General features: G+C 42.3%; 1 protein-coding gene across 1 annotated transcript in view; it reads right to left on the minus strand.

Annotated features, from left to right (window-relative positions):
* GALNT5 (polypeptide N-acetylgalactosaminyltransferase 5) overlaps positions 1-17730 on the minus strand; it is a gene marked incomplete at its 5' end in the record, with an annotated part of 44423 nt that extends 26693 nt beyond the window's left edge. Inside the window, one exon of the mRNA XM_081095141.1 lies at positions 16277-17730. Within this exon, the coding sequence (XP_080951267.1) occupies positions 16277-17730 (1454 nt within the window). The remainder of the gene's footprint in view (positions 1-16276) is intronic.
* Positions 17731-18124: the final 394 nt, after the last annotated feature.

Here is an 18124-nt window from a genome sequence, read left to right on the forward strand (position 1 = left end):
GGTGGGGGTCCCGCTTGGGTGCCTGGCCAGCCTGGATGAGGGGATGATGGCTGTTTGCAGCTGGTCACACACCCTTCAGGGTGGGGGTCCCCACTGGGGTGCCTGGCCAGTCTGGGTGAGGGGCTGAGGGCTGTTTTCAGGCTGGCGGGTGACTGAAGCTCCCAACCGCTCCTTTTTTTCTTTTTTCTTTTTTTATTCTGGGCCAGCTTTAGCTCTGAGGCTTGGCTCCAGCTCTGAGGCCTCGGCTGCTGAAAGCAGGTATCTGGTTTGTTTGGGTTCTATAATCGAAACACTGTTTCAACTCCAGCTCTGAGATCCCGGCTGGCTGAAAGCAGGTTTCTGGGGTTTTGTTTAGCTTCTATATTTGTAACAATGTTTCAAACTGCAAGCTCAGAGGCCGGCAGCGGCAGGCGGGGAACATTGGAGTCCTCCGTCACTGAAGCAAGCAAGCCTCATGTTCACTTCAAGCTGCCTGGCTGCCAGCCGCCATCTTGGCTGGCAGTTAATTTGCATATCGCCCTGATTAGCCAATGGGAAGGGTAGCAGCGGTATGGCTAATTACCATGTTTCTCTTTTATTAGCTAGGATACATATATATAATGTCCCCAAAAGTATATACACACTTTAACAGCTGATAACTCAATTTTGAAAAGGAAATGTATTTTAATAAACACTGCTTTATAATATATATATATATATATATATACACACACACACACACACACATACATTTTTGGGACACTATATACATATATATAATCATTAAACTCTTCAGCTTCTCTTTCCATTTGGGGATTTCTTGCTGAAACTCTCTCTACTAAAGATTAGCCACAGTTGAAATCATTTTGCTGGCATAAAAATGAGAGGAAGGCTACAGTGGGAGTTGGTATTCAGGTGGGTCGTAATTGGTTTTGGTTTTCTTCCATGCCTTGCACTGCACACCGCCTCACTGCTGGCATTTTTCCATCCCCTGCCTGGGTTACTATTCTGGGATTGTGCCCAGTGGAAACTCACAAAGAGTATTTGCCATCCTTTAACACAACAGCTGTTAGCAATGCAATATTTAAATTCTGATGATCATAACTAAGTACTATAGGCAGTCTACATTATTTCAATTTAAACTTTAAATCAACAACATATTATTCTCATTCTATAGGTGAATAATTAAAATCATGGGGAGACTAGTCCATGAATATACTGTTAGTAAAGGGCAGAGTTGGGACTCAAGTTCTGGTCCAAGTATGGCTCCAGAAATAAACATTCAGGAAGTCTTAACACTAGAACAAAAGTAGCTGGCAGTAGATGGGCATTTTGTGGGGTAGTTACACTTTGTTTAGGTCATAAATAAGAAATAGGTACACCTCACATTTGCACAGCACTGTACAGTCTGTCCATAGTTAAATTCAATTTTTATAACAACTACTTGAGATACATATTATTATACTCTTCTTCAAATAGAGCAAACTGAAGCTCAAGAAGATAAATAATTTACCCAACATTATTCACCTAGAAAGCATGTACAGTTGACCCTAGAACAACACAGGGTTTGAGGGCACCAGTCCCAGTGCAGTGGAAAATCCACATATAACTTTGACTCTACAATCTGCCCTTCACATCCATGGATTCAACCAACCATGGCCCAAAAACAGTATTTCTCTCTGTGATGAGGAGTCTGTGGAAGGGAATTGGCAGTTGGGAATGCAAAAATACTGTTATCCATCCTGGGTTGGCTGAATCTGAAGATGTAAAACCCAAGGATATAAGGGCTGATTGTATTCACCAAAAAAGAAAAACAAACAAACAAACAAACCAATTTGTAAGTGGGCCCATAAATTCATAGCTATCTTGTTCAAGGGTCAACTGTATACTTTTTTTGAAGAGAGAGATGACACATCTGTTATTTCCTTAGATGAGTGAGTGCCCTTAGGTGAGTGCCCTCTTTACCTGCCAACAAAAGGCTGGTTTACTTTGAATTAATAGAACCATTAAAGTAAGGGAATATCTTCGTTATTTTTTAAACTACAAAAAAATAATAAACTACATTTGAATCATCTTTGAAGTTGCACATTGAAGATCATGAAAGTGTTAAATTGGTGACATAAAATTATAAATCCTACTATTAAAATTTAGAGTTCTAGCCCAGATGGCATGTCTCAGAGGTTGAGAGTTGACCTTTGAATCAGGAGGTCACATTCAATTCCCAGTCAGAGCATATGCTGGGGTTGCAGGCTTGATGCCCAGTGTGGGGCATGTAGGAGGCAGCCCATCAATGATTCTCTTTCATCATTGATGTTTCTCTCTCTTCCTTCCTCTCCCTTCCTCTCTGTAATCAATAAAAATATTTTTTAAAAAAGTTAGAACACTAATCTACACTAATAAAAGAGAAACATGCAAATTGGTGTCACTCCACTATGCCCACCAGCCAATCAGGATGAGCATGCAAATTAACCCAACAAAGATGGTGGTTAATTTGCATACATAGGCATGGAGCGAAGACTGAAGACGACTGAAGACTGAAGACAACTGAAGATTGAAGAGGCTTGACTTCTCCACTGTGGCCGGAGTGAAGGCCTGGGTCCTGGGTGCTGGAGGAAAAACCGGTGCCAGCAGCCAGGGGAAGGAAGGCCTATTTCACAAATCTCTTCATGCAATGGGCCTCTAGTATTATTTATAATTCAATTATAGAAAAGAAAAATATTAGAAAAAGGGAGAAAAAATATGATGGATTTCTAAGCATTAAGTAAAAGATTATAGCATTTGATTGCATAATTACAATAATTCCAGCAATTCAAGTATAACTTTGATACTAGACAAACTTTAAACTTTGAAATTTTTTCACAAAGCAATGTGACTGTCCAATGATCAGAATCTCTAGTGGAGACCATCAAAGATGAGAGATAATAGGACTAAAATTCCCCAAGGAGGAAATGGGTGGGACTAGAGTACAATGAATTTAGAGTAAAAGGTTGATGAAGGAGTTGAGATTATTTTGTAGACTATTTTGGGAGGAAACCTAGAAAGAAAAGAGATAGGGTAACTAGGTGGGTGTAGGGCAAATTTGTCATCCCTGTTCCCTTCCCTTTCCTGAGTAGGAAGAAACAGATCATATTTATGGGCTTCAGGAAAGGTATACATTGAGTTGATAGTTGAAAGAATCAGTGATTTTTGTGATTATTGGTGGAGCAAGGTCTCTCTCCTTGTATTAATCACTTACAGTGGCAGTTGACTCAATGACAAGTCTTGCCTCCTTGAGTCACTCTCCTTTTCTTTCTCATGAAACACCTCTACTCTCCTGGTTTTCACCCATCACTCACTGTCTTTCTCCCTTCAGTTTCCTTCTAAGCTTTTCCCTCTTTTTACTCTCTAAACAGAAGATTCTCAGAGGTTTTTGTGCCTTCTGTGTACAATGCTACTGTATGATCTCATCCATTTCCACAGCTTTAAATATTATCTTCCAAGTTTATATTCTGGCCAGATTGGTCTCTGAATTCCAGACTCATATATCCAACCAACTACTTAACTTCACCTCTGAATGTCTCACAGGCATCCTACACATAAGTTTTTTTAAATAGAAATCTTCATTTCACTCTACCTCACCCACCAGTTCCTCTGCATTTTCCCTCTTAATTAATGACATCATCACCCACCTTTATCTACAAATATGGATGTTAATTCTAGATTCACTCTCTTTCTGTCAGTAAAACCAATCTCTCATTAACTTCTGCCTGTTGTATTGCCAAAATATATCTCAGCTCCACCTTTAACCTCCTCTGATACCCTTTCTTCTTGAGTTTCCATCATTTTTCTTCAGCATCATTGCTGAAGTCTCCTAACTGGACTCTCTAATTCCACTCTTCACCACATCCATACTACTCTCCTGTTTAAAATCCTTCAATGATTTCTGTGAGATAAAGTAGAAAAAGAATCCAAAATTTTTACCGTAGCCTACAGAACCCAATATAGTATGACCTCTGGCCATCTCTCCAACTGCTTGTGAGTTATTCCACTAGCACATCACACACTTCCCATGGCCACATTGACCTTTTAGTTCCTTAAATGATGTGAAAATTCAAGTTGACCCTCTCTATGCTTTCATGGTTGGCTTCTGTTCATTTAGGTCTTAGCTGAAGTACTACCTCCACAGAGAAGCCTTCTCTAACTACTCAATCAAGATTAGCTACCTTCCTTTTATTCTCTCTTACAGTCATCAGTATTCCTGGAGGAGCATTAATTTACTTACTTTACTCCCTTATCTTCTGCATCTAGAATTTCCTGAGGGCAGGGCAAATATTCCTTGCTTACTACAGTGCCACAAGCTTCTAGCATTGTTACATATAATTATTTGATAATTATGGATTGAATGGATGGTTGAAGGAATGGAGTTGAAATGGAGCTTAAATCACAAGTTTAAATGATGGAAAAGATATTTCCTTTGAGATAGGAAAAATGATGATAATGTATAATAATAATTTTATGTGTCTGGGATGAGAAGTTAAAAGAGTTTGGAGTTCATACAGGAGGAAAGGTTAGTTGCTCATGTAATAGGGTAGAAACTTGAGGAAAACAGAGAATATTTGGGATAGACAATGAACAATAGGATACAGTACTGGCTAAATACACCCCCCCACACACACACACATGCAATCTGAGGGGCCTTGAGCACCTTCCTGAATTTGGATATCCCAAAATTTTAGTCAAAATACAGGAGTGGATTGCTTTACCAGTGTCTGGCAGCCTAGCTGTAGGAGGAGATAAAGCAGACTGTTAGATTAATCCAAGTTTGGGGGTCACCAGAGCAAACGAGGTGGAAAGGAAAGTGACGGAATAGTTTGAGGGTGCTAATGTGGATGGTAAAATGCTTCATCTCGGGCTTTAGTTTGGGAAAGAGGAAGTAAAGCTAAGAGGAATAGAAAATTGAAAGGGAGGGTAGAAAAGACAGTGACTTCCTATGACTTTTTAACATTATAATGTAAATGAATGGGAATTAGATATTTCACACTTAAATATTCTTTACGACATTTGGTGCTGAAAAGATAAATCAGTTCTAAAAAGGAAGGGTCAGCTGCACAAAATCTGCATGTGCCATCTGAACAAGCCAGGCTGGCTGTGAAGTCTGGAGAGTTGCTCTGTGGTTGAAATTTGGTTAACTGTAGAAACATCTGGTTACATTGGGAAGAGTTAACCAAGGACGCTAATGCAGATGAAACTTCTTATATTAGAAATCAGTAGATTTTTGGTCTATTTTAGAAGGAAGTTCTAAGAAGTATTATAATGCTAGCCAGTCTGAAATTGGAGGCAGAAAACGCTCTCAGAGATTTGGGGATGGCACCTCCACTCACCACCCATCGGATCCTCCACTGACCACAGCCTGTCATGGTGCCTTGATTTCACCAGGGGAACCAGGTGGATAGATTAGGGGAAAAAAATGCCACTATCAGCGGTTCTCAACCTGTGAGTCGCGACTCCTTTGGCGGTCGAACAACCCTTTCACAGGAGTCACCTAAGACCATCCTGCATATCAGATATTTACATTACGATTCATAACAGTAGCAACATTACAGTTATGAAGTAGCAACGAAAATAATTTTATGGTTGGGTCACAACATGAGGAATTGTATTTAAAGGGCCAGAAGGTTGAGAACCACTGCACTAGATGCTAATATCCCAGGAAATAAGGAGTGCCTCTGCTAATTACTGACAAGCACATTTTAGATGTATTTAAGGGATCACACTGAAGAAAACAAACCCTGTGGAGGACTGTATTGTACAGATCATACCGGTGTCTGGAAAAGGGGAAGCATTGAAGAGTGGGGAAGTGGGCACAGAAGGAGATGGGGGAGGTTTCAAACCCAGAGTTTCAGAGTGTGCCTTGGTTCAGAGGGCTACGATGTCAGGCCACTCCAATATTTATAGGTACCTGGTTTCCTGCATTACTAAACAGCTTAAACATGTTTTCAGGCGTCTAGAAAAAGAGGCATGCTGTTTTGTTCAAAGGCACTGTGGGTCAGACCAGAGCATTTTCAGTGTTATTAGCTTTCACACCATTTTTACATGCCATCAGCTGCCTAGTTTTCACAGGTGGTAAAATCTATTTCAAGTTATCTTACACTGACCTGGCTGAAGTAAATTTTCTTTCTTCTAATTTGCCTATTGGAAACCTTGTGCTCTGTTATACTGGGTGAGGAATCACAGCTAAAGTCAAGTCTAATGTAAATGCAAGCCGTTTCTGGGTTGGTAATCATTTTTTGGAGAGTAAGAAATCATATTTTTATTCTATATGTGCATTCATTACAAAAATTAGGTATTTGGAGTCTGCAGTTCCCTTGTTATCCTTAAAAATTAGTCCAATCTATTTTGTTTGGGGGAAGTCTAGACTGATTACTGTAGCCAATCCAACAACTAAAAATAAATGGGGCCTCTAATGTGGGGGATTCATGTCCTGCATGAAGTTGATATGCTCCTGTGGTGAGACAGAAAGACTCTGGACTTGAGAGAGATGATGAAGGACTGAGTTTTGAGTCCTTCAAGACACCTACTGTCTGCATGACCATGGGCATACCCTATGACTTTCCAGAACCTTCGTTTCCTCACTGTTAAGATGAAGATTCCGATGCCTTCATCACAAAATGTCTGTGAAGATCTGATGAGATAATGGATATGAATACTTTGCAAGCTCCATGGTAAAAAAAAAAAAAAAAAAAAAAAAAAGCCATGTGAGGACCTATGATTACGAACAATGTAAACACACCCATTTTGACTGGGGGCACTGCCCTTTGCCCAGGAAGTCCTTTAATCCAAGTCTATCAAGGGCTCATCATTTATCAAGAGACTCAGAGAGTGATATGTTTCACTTTCTTGGCTTTGTGTGTGCTGATCCTCAGCCACTCGCTTGATTTGAATGTAGCCCATCAAATAAAGAAGGTTTCAGATGAGAAGATCGAGGGAATGATAACATTCTCTCACGTCTATGAATTTTTCATTTTATTCCAAGACAGTCAAAGTGTAGGTCAAATCTCAGTCCTCTCAGGTTTGAACAGAAGGTCGAGGAGAATATTTTCTCAGCTTCTATTTGCAATTCAACCACTGCCTCGCTGTGAGCCTTGGGGGCTTGCTGCCCAAGCTCTGGTATCTTCAGGATGATCAGAAGGAGAATGGAGCCTGTAGCTGAGGAGCTCTGCCACGAATTTTATTATTTTCTCCAAGACCTTAGGATTATTGGGACTTCTTTTGCACTCACTGATAAGAGAGTATTATTATATAACAATTTTACTTTTATGGTTTGTTATTTCTAGGGTAGGCTACTCCTGACATTTAGTCAGAATTGCCTGACTACTAATTTAGAAGATTTCAGTCACACTCACTCCAAAGGCCTTGGCCGGCTGAAGCCGTGGTTCTTGAGGTAACTGAATATCAAAGCTACTGGACTGGGACTTAGACACATAAACCACCAGCATCCACATTAATCACTTTAACAATAGGCTATTTTGAGCGGGCAGCTGTCAGAGTGAAGCTGGGAGGGAGGGAGGAGAACAGGAGGTGGTGAGATATGGTGGAAATCGTTCTGGGTGGAGGTTAGGGCATCTTAGGGGCCGTTCTCTCTCCCACAGTGTAGGATCTTGGGTGAGTCCCTTCCTTCCTCAGACTTCTTTAGAACAGAAGGGATTAGACTGCTTTTGAAACTTCATCTAGTATCAATATTTGGTGATTCTATATTCATCATTAGCCTCATTCACCCATAAGGGTGTCGCTTCCCTCTGGGACATGAGATTTCTGAGAAAGGTAAGTTGTTCTTTCTATGGCTTTAAATTTTTCAATGTTTCTCGCTGGCTCTTAGAGGAACCTTAACATGGCTCTGAGTATGTGAACTCTACTTACTTGTGTAGCTTCGCCCTATGTCAGATTTCCCTCACTTTCTCAATAGACTCCTCTTTTTACCTCTTTCCTCCCTTCTCTAACTCCCTACCCTTAGGTCAGAGCTCAAATACTTCTGCTCTCTCTCGGGCCACATTTGGCTGTTCCTTTGCTTACTCCTCTAGTATGTACCCTCTGCTTCTGCCTAACGCTGTGCTCCAGGCCTTTGACGCAGGACCATGAGGTTAGAGTGCACAGCAGGAGCCCAGAATATTTGTTCACTACTGAGCTGTGGATGTCGGGCAGTTTTCAAGAATCACCTTTGCTTAGTGCTGTATAGAAAACAGCTTCCTATTAAATTTCTCTCTGATGAGGTACCTTACAGGCCAAAAAAAAAAAAATATTTTCTCTCACACACCTCTGACTTGTGTATAAGGAAAACAGAAATGTTCATTTCTGCCAAGGTCATCTATAATAAAAGTGTAATATGCTAATTAGACTGGACATCCTTCCAGATGACCTTCCAGATGAAGCTGGGGCTGTGAGGAAAGCCTGGGTCCCGGGTGCCAGAGGGAAGCCAGTGCCAGCAGCGGGGGAAGGAAGGCCTACTCTGGCACGAATTTCGTGCATCGGGCCTCTAGTATGACTATAAAGAAAAGGGATCTGTACGCAATGGGGGGGAATCACTAGATTAGAAGTCACAAAATGTTCTTTTGAATCCCAAATCTGCCATTGGCTTGCAGGTATATTGGCTGGTGTTTAGAGCCTCACTTTTCTCCTCTGCAAGTCATATGAGAGGTAGTATGTCCGCTGTGAGGATTGATTAGAAACACACACACACACACACACACACACAACACACACTCATACACACTGCTGCCTGGAACATAAATAAGCTCTTTTTTTGGTGAGGCTCAGCAAGGGAGAGATTCCCCTTATTCAGAGAGTCTTGGCAAACCAGGCGGGGTGGAGGTGACGCTGGTCACCAGAGGGAGCAGTTGGCTGGGGTCTGGGGGAGAGGCATCTGGTGTAGGAGAATGATTACTGAGTGAGGAAGCATCAGAAGACCAGCAGTTGTGTCCCAGCCCTGCCCTTTGTGAGCTGTGGGCCCGTGGGCAAGTTACCTTTCCTGGGTGTTTTCCCTCATCTGTCAATGAGGAGAGGCAGCACTTTATCCATCTTGCAGACCATTGTGAGGATCAAAGGAGATGATGGGAAGGGTGAAAGGTGCCAGCTGCCTGGCATGGTGTGCCCAGCTCATGAGAGTCAGTGAACAAATAGCACATGGGATGAAATGAACTGCCACCATCTGAGTTATCTGCTGCGCCCTGACACCTCAGTTTCCTCTTGATGTCTCAGTTTCTCTATCGGTAAAGCTGGGATAATGAATGATACCATCTGCCTTGAGGAGTGGTTTTAAGGAGCAAATGAGAGGCAAGTCGTAAAGGCCCTTATAAATACTAAGTTTCTCCATATTGCCCCTTCTCACACATGTCCGTAAACCAACATTTTAGAAGCTGGACCAATTTAGAAGATGACGTAGTTTGGAAAAATATAGACATTTATTTATTTATTTATTTATTTATTTATTTATTTATTTATTCACTGAATTTATTAAAGTGAATTGGTTAATAAAATTATATAGGTTTCAGGGTTACAATTCTCTAATACATCATCTGTATCTTGTATCGTGTGTCCACCACCCAAAGTCAAGTCTCTTTCGTCACCATTAATCTCCCCTTTATCCTCTTCTACCTCCCCTCCCCTTTCCCTCTGGCAATCACCATAGTGTTGTCTGTGTCTATGCCTTTTTGTTTTGTGTTGTTTTTATAGAGGGGACTCCACAAAGATCCTTTCATTTTGAAAGCAAACAACAAAACAGAATTTGTAAACATTGCTATGTCCTGAAGTTTCTGACCCTTGAGCAAACAATGTTTCCTTTTCGAGAGGCTCTTGCTCTGAATGGCTCAGCCAGAACAGCCGATGGGAAGTTATTTTCTGGCACCAGAGTAGCCACGGCAATATTATGGCAAGAAGTTGATAAAATTAGGCCAATGGTTAAATTGGGATTAAACTGGGCCCTTAATTGGATGTGTAAAAACGAAGTACAAATAGGTTTGAATTCCTACATTTACTGATTCCTCATTCCCAGAAATACTTCTAGGTCTAGGTTTAGGAGAAAAAGTCACTGATTTGATTTAACATTGCTCAGTTTTACATATATTAGACACTGTTTAACTGTTTTCTTCTTCAAAGATTAGCAGTTGAAACATATTTTACATTCCCTTAGTTATGGGAAAGTGTGGTAGATAAAAGTATCAAAATACTCTGTGATTATCTTTTAGCCACATTTAACCTTGGTTATATGGTCTAGCCTGCAGATTTTTAACTAATTTGCTTTTTATTTCCAATTTTCCTACACGACTTTTCAGTGAAATAGTGCACGCTGCTGTATCACACACAAGCACACAAATGTGTACAGGTATGTGCCACACTCACGCACACACACACACACACACACACACAAGCACCATTGCATAGTGTTGACCTATAAGGGTGAAAGCCAGAAAAGCCCTTCACATCCATCTTGCAAGAGTCCTCCCCCTGCGCCCCCCACCCCCCGTTTGGTTTTTCAGGGAGCCTCTCACAGCTTTTCCAGTCAATTTCAGATAATGTTCTCCAATCACTACTAGTCACAAAAGCAGTCTCAGGCTGATTGATTAAAATATTCATCCCATATAAAAATAAGAGAATTTGAACTTCATTTAACTTTAAAGTTTCTTTTTTTCCAAGCCTGATACATTTTAGGAGCCTGAAGTTTGGAAGGATATGTGGTCAGTTTATTTTCTCTCTCCTAGCTCCTCCTTCTCCTCCTCCTCCTCCTCCACCTTCAGTAATTCATTAGTTACGGTTTTTGACCCCATAAGGGTTGCAAAGGGAGGGGACGGGATGGAAAGTAAGGTTCCAGAAAGGTTTTTCCTTCCCCCCAGTCATTTAGACTGGTTTGTGGCAAATGCATGGTGCTATCTTTTGCTTTTCATATGTGCCAAAAGAAAACTCCCTTTAGCTGTGTAGGAAGGAATCAAATTGTTGGTTGACAGCCTCAGCTGTGGGCTGAGAGCATGAAGGCCGCTTTGCATCATGTTGTGGAGGGGCTTGCCAGAGCTCTGCAGGAAAAGCTGCACCGAGTCCGGGCATGACGACAGCAGGCATGGAGGAGCGTGCTGTCATTCTTAGTGTGCTTTAAAAACGAAACGCTGGCAGCAAGAACCTTGCAGAGTCATTTTTCTCTAAATACAGATTCAGGAAGTGCACTTTTTAAAAGAGTTCATTTTTGGAGTGCCACCTTAACTGTAGCTGCAAGCCCAAAGACAGACTTCTTTGAGGAGAAGTGCCCTGCATTTTCAGTGGACAGGGCCATGTGTAACAACACTTGTATGGAGTATGGGTTACAACGGATTGAAACAAACTCTAATAATTAACAGCAAAAACTATAAGGATTAACTTTGTTTAAAAAAATGATTCATTCTGAAACTTCAAAATGACTTTATAGGCAAAAGTGAAATTGCATTTTACTTACTGACATAAAACATTCTTGTAAGATAAGGAGATTTTCCTCCCATGACAGTTAAAACATTAAAATAAAAAACAACAACAATCTATATATATATAAAACCCTATATATGCAAATAGACCAAATGGCGGAACAACCGAACAATTGTTTGCTACAACGTTTGTTGACCACCGGGGAGGTGAGGGCGGGGGGTGGCCACACAGAACACGGCAGGCATTGGCTGGGGCGGGATGGTGGAGCAGGTGAGTGGGTACACCAGACCAAGGCAGGACACATGTTGCTGTCATCAGGGTGAGTTACTGAAAATTCTTTGCTCTCTCAAGCTGCGATCCTGCCTGGCACTCGCACCCACTGCCGGCACCCTGCCACTAGCCCTGATGGCTCTGCACCATCAGTGGGTGTGAACAATGGCTGCTGGCCCTGACATCCCTCAGGGCTTCTCCACCTCCCCCTGCTCCTGAGGGGCGATCAGGACCAGCAGCACCCGCTCGCACCCACTGTCAGCAATGGCCCCACTCACACCGCTGCTGGCACTGGTCCCAATAGCTCTGCTCCATCAGCATCAGCGGGTGTGAACAGGGTCAGCACCGTCAGCATGTGGGAGCAGTAGCAGCAGGAGCGGGGCTGCTGGCAGACAGGGGACTGGGGGCCATGACAGGAGGGGCTGGGCGGGGGCACGGAGGATGGGCCCAGACCTGCCCCTGTGCCCACTGCAGTCTCGCAGCCCACAGTTTCTTTCAAGGTGCACGAATTCATGCACTGGGCCCCTAGTAACAAAAATATGCACTAAAGTATAAACATGAACTAATGAATATATTGTAATGTTAGGACAAGATGTGTTTACCTTAAACCTGATACTAACATTTTCCCAATATTCAAAATGAAAAATTATAAAGTAATTATTAATTTACTAGAGGCCTGATGCACAAAATTCATGAAAGAGTAGGCCTTCCTTCCCTCGGCTGCTGGTACTGGCTTCCCTCTGGCACCCGGGACCCGGGCTTCTCTCACAGCCCCAACATTGTCCAGAAGGTTGTCCAGAAGGGCATCTGGTCTAATTAGCACATTATGCTTTTATTATTATAGATAGACTCATTGTGAGCTTTATTGGAATAGTTACCTCTCATTACTTTTTAAAAAAATATTAACTTTAAAAAATCATTTTAGCCTGGTCAGTGTGGCTCAGTGGTTGAAAGTCGACCCATGCACCAAGAGGTCACTGGCTTCGAGTCCCCATTAGGGCACATGCCCAGGTTGTGGGACCAATTGCCAGTAGGGGGCATGCAGGAGGCAGCCACTCAATGTTGATATTTCTCTCTCATTGTTGTTTCTATTTCTCTCTTCCTCTCCCTTCCTCTATCTCTAAAATCAATAAAAACATATTTTAAAAAACCATTTTAGAGTAACACATCTTTTAAAGCCATATTGTGTAAACTTGTATCTTTTGAGTGCACAACACTGTGCTCACTGCTAAGGAGTGCAAAATAAAGTACAAGATAGAGTTTTTCTCAGACGCTTATAATTTCACGGAGAAGGCAAACTAGATTCTCAAGGCTCTAGTTAGTGCAGAGCATGCAACCAGGAGTGTTTCAGTGACCACAAGAGCATTAAGGAAGGGACCTTGGAATGCAGGGACTAGCTGATAAAAACATTAGTGGATGGTAATGAGTATAATAATATGTAGGAAAGGGTAATGAGACTAATTTTTCTCATGCTGAGGGCCTATACTGGAGAGAATGCCACATCCAGAAAGCTGTAGCTACACTGCAAGGGGCAGAAACGGGTGTCACTGAGGACAGTGAGAAAAATGCTGAAAACAGCAAGGAGTTCCTGTGCTTTGGGAAAAGGCCATGATCACATCTTAACATCTTAGAAAGATGGTTTCTGGGGACTCAGGAGAAAAGGAGGGAAGATCAGATTTGGAAAGAAGGGTCTGGTTTTAGAACTAGAGCAGATGAGCTTGTCCTGCTTGTCTCATCTCCTCAATGCCAACCTCCTCCTAGTTTATCCACTAAATCATCCTTAAGGAGATATGAACTAGTAACTGGTTATTATTATCTTTATTGAAGGGAATGTAATTTAAATAAACCTACTAGCAAATCTATGGTTTTTATCCTCCCCCTTTTTTTTTATTCAATCTATATTCAATTGGTAGTTATGATGTGCCAGTAACAGTGTTAATCAATCTGTAATGGTAGATTTGGGGGAAATGTAAAAGGCAGCAAGGGAGAGATTCCACAGGATTCTTAAGATGTAAAGGTTTCAGTGGGCTGCTACTGTGGCTAATTATAAGGCTAGCTTCTCTCTCTCTCTCTCTCTCTCTCTCTCTCTCTCTCTCTCTCTATCTATCTATCTCTCTCTCCACACATACACACACACACACACACACACACACACACTTTATCTTATATTCTGTAACCATTTTTCTCTTATGCTTACTTTAACATTTTATCTTAAAAAAGATCTTAATGTATATTTTTAAAGCCATCTCATATACTTTATGAACAAGGCTGAAAATAAATAAAATCAAAGTAAGAAAAAGTCACTCCAATGCCTGCCAATATTTTTCCTTTATGTTTTCTTCCAACCATTATCCATATGAATACATATTTTACACATATTTGTAGTTGTCGTGTTTGAGTAAAAGAAAAAAAAAGAAGATTTGTTCCCTTTCAAGGGAGCATGGCATGAAAGGGCTGCAAATACTTTAGGGTGTCCCAGGCATAGGATCCCTGGTGACTAAACTGTCTCCTCCATCCTGTTGGTAGAGTGGCATCAGGTAGGCAACTTGCAGAGAGCAGCTGTGTTTAGCCAAGGTGGGTTGTGTGATAAGAGGGAAGGGCCTGGCCACATGCTGTCTGATTCATCCTCTCAAGCACACGTGTCAGTTTCTCCTACAATCTGGACAGCCTCCTTCCAAAGACAGAACACGACTGTAAAAGTAACTTTCCTGGGCTGTTCACCTCCATGGACCAAATTTCAGAAACTAATAAGTGCTGGGAGTCAGCAAGCCTTCCGTAAATCCCATGCATAATAGCATCATTATTACTTGCTGCTGGCCACCGTACAAGTGCCCTTTGGAACTGCAGCCTCTGCTCTCTGCATGTCTGATTCTTCCCCGGGATCCGTAGCAATCTGCCGGCTACTGTAGGGATGCTGAAATGGAGCTACTTTCACTATTCCTTCACTCCCTCGCACTTCTGTTCAAAGCTGGCATATGTGTATGTAAATCATATAAAATACATGTGATGTGTAATTTACAAAACTTCAGATCAGAGCTGCGCCACCATAATTTTTAAGATCCTTTATCAGGGAGGGCTGGTTGGGTGGGAGGTGTAATCAGCAAGAGATGGCAGATAACATACAGCATAATTTTGAGCGTGGATTTTAATCATTTCTCTATCATTACTGGCTCTGTCACCACTGACAATGGAACTTCTGGGTCCTCAGTTTCTTCGTCTTTATTTTGGGTACATTTGTGATCTCCTTAGGGTCTGTGAGTTTCACTAGAGTGAGGAACATGAATGGCACAGTAGTTGGCCTATGCAGGCGACTAGTGCATGTCTGATAGTCATCTACCAAAGGCTAAGAGAGTGAAAATGGCCTCCGTGTGGCTGGCATCACAGTGCAGAGGCCCCACTTGCCATTCTGAACACAGGCCTAATGATCTCTGCCTTCCTCCTGGTAGCACTGACTACTTAGATCACAAAAAGAGCGTTTTCTACTGAGGCCAAACAAAGCCCTTGTTTACATACCAAGTGTGCTACACTGGAATCTTGACATTCCCTCACTCCAAATTCCAGGCAAAGATTTTTTGGCTCATGGACCTGCATATCAAGGCATACGTGGAGCTTTGATGTTAATGGGTACAAAGAACCCTAACTTATGAGATAGTTAAAAAGAGGTGGGGACCCAACTGTATTTGAATCAGAGCATATGGTTGTGACTCGATCTGCCTTCTGGTGATGTAGTCATAGGAGTTTAATTCCTTGAAACGCAGGTTCACGAAGGCTCTTTGGGCAGCTTTAGAGCTATGCTACTTTGGGAAAGTGATATAACTTCTGAGCACCTCATCTGTTCATTTGAACCCATAATATCTGCAGTTTCTTTTCTAGGGCTCTTATAAAGTTCATGTGATGTGTAGGCAGGCTCTTTGTAAATGGTGCAACTCTAGAAATACAAGCAGTTATTATTATACTCTTCTACAGGTTTTTGTTAGTTATTGCCTGATTGACTTTTTTCAACAATCTCGTTCCTGTATAACTGAACTCCTGAGCTGTCTACAACCCCTACCTACAACAGATATTACACTTTAGGGAGAAAAGTCACTTTTCACTTGCTATTTTTGTAATCATTTGACATGATTAGGCAGAATTTTGCTGGTTAAGATATGATTTTAGGGAGGCCTTATCTGTCCTCCATTTCCCAAATATGTTCTCGCCAAACCTGCTAACAATGTAAAGTTTTGAAATTGGGAATTCACTTCATTGTCACTCTTCTAATGGAATGACATTTTAAGCTCTATCACTCATACATATCTTATTAAGAATTGAGTTCATCTAATCATTTCTATGTTTTCAATAGAGGAAAGGAAATAAAAAATAAGCTAATAGGGGTGAGGGCCAAAGTTTCAGAGAAATAAGAGTAAGAAAGAACACAGTGGGTATACTAGTACTAATATTGGAACTTTTCTTTTGTGGGTGGTAGACTATTTGGACTATGTCTAATGATTTATATTTCTTTAGTTTTCTAGGCGACCAAGAATCATACGAAATTATCTAGAAATAACTCTTTTCTACATCAGAGCCAACATACTTGGTGTGGAGGAAAGAGAAGAGAAATGGATCTTACCCAACAGGCCTTGTGTCTTCGATGGCTCTGTCCACTGGGATCAAATCGCTGAGGTAGACATTGAAGTTTCCTTCCTTCCATCTTCTTTCTGCCTCCTTCTCCTTTCCCTGGGGCACAACCACAGGACGTCCAAACTGCCCTGGGGCTTTGGGGTCCCTTGGAGAAAGTGTCATATCGACGCTTAATACTTGGTGCATTTCGCTGTCGTTAGGTGAAAGGGCTCTTGTATGCCTTTGGTTGAGTTCTTCATGCTGGACCTTGGCATTTAAGCTGACTCTTGCTGGCTTTAGTCCCCCAGCTAAGATGTGATTAGTTTGAGACACTGTTGCCCTCTGGAGAGCAAGTGAAGAGAAAGATGCCTCACTTCCGTTCTTGGAAATGTGTTTTCTTTGTCTTTCACCCAGTACGAAAGGAAATACAGTTTTGATTTTAGGATTAGGGACCCGTTTGGTGTCTGCCTTTAGCTCCTCTTCCTTGGTTATAATCACAACATGGCTTTCAGAAAAACTGAATTTCTTCCCACCAGCCACTTTGGCTCCATCATCCTTTGGCAAGTCTCCCACCTGTGTCTCATTAATAGATTGCTTCTTGAAGTGATTTAAATTGGCAGAGAACTTGGGAAAGGGAAGGTTCTTATTGGTTTTGTGTTTATATGCAGTTAGATATTTGCTCTGAGCCTCAGTTTTATTTAAGGTTAAGGCTTCCCTAGATTTTGGCACCGGTGGACTGGCAGGGAGTGTCCTCTCATTTGCTACGGCCTGTGATTTCTGCTTTGATCTGTCGCTATTAAACCTGATGGTCACATCCAGGTTCCTTTCAGCGGCTTGTTTTGATGTGTCACTGCTGTGACTATGTCTCTTCTGGGCCTCCTGGTTTATACCAAAAGGTCTTGTGTGTAGAGATAGTTGGGGCAATGGAGTTCCTCTGGCTGCTATGAATGTGGTTTTCTGAGCCCCTTGAGCTGTCGTTTGCTTTGGGGTCACAGGGTGAGAATAGGTTTCAAGTTTGATGGCATGTTCCTCTCTCATCGGCTTCATAAAAGTCACAGGAAAGGTCTGCAGATGTACAGGATGCCACAAAGGTGCAATCTTGACACTTCCTGGAGCTTTCTGTATGTGTCTTTCCTTCTGGATTTGATCCAAATTATCTTCAACCTTGAGCACACCCTCCTCCGTCTTTCTAAAGTTCTCTTTGCCCCATACTCCCTTCCCGTGGCCCCTGAGTGGGGGCTTTATCTCTTTTATGCTGCTGTAAAGAATCTTCATTTGGTCTGGCTGAACTCTGAACCCTATCCTCTCCCTTCTGACTACGTCCTCCTTCAGAACCCTAGTGTTGATCTCACTGAATGAGAGGCGGAGAGCTGCCATGTCAAAGAGCAGCCAGATGATAGAAGCTACAAATATAAATGCCAGGACTCGCCCACTTCCGCGGAAAAACTTTCGGATCTTGTTCATGGTACAAAGGCTTCCCTTGCAGCCTGCCCTCCCTTTGAGCCTGCTTACCTTGGGTGCAGAAGGAGCTGAAGCAGCAGCAGCAGCAGCAGCAGCAGCAGCAGCACTGCCAGAAGGCGCCCCCCTCCCCTGAACACAGCAGGAAACAGCAGTCCAAGGGGAAAGCTCAGCTCCTACCGCTTGTCAGTCTCTGCCTGCGTGGCATTTCACGGCAGCGCATCTGTGCCTGCTGGGCTGGCCCCTGGCTAAACCCTGCGGAAGACTGTCCCCGGGTCACTCTGGGAGCAGTGGATGCCAGCTGCCAGACAGTTCAACATATCACTCGTCTTGTCTCCAGGAGCCCATGTCCACCTTCCTACAAGCCCAAGGAAAGGTGGGGGCCGGGCTGGGGCTGCTG

This window comes from Myotis nattereri, assembly GCF_964212035.1.
Source record: "Myotis nattereri genome assembly, chromosome: 7".
Classification (NCBI taxonomy): domain Eukaryota; kingdom Metazoa; phylum Chordata; class Mammalia; order Chiroptera; family Vespertilionidae; genus Myotis; species Myotis nattereri.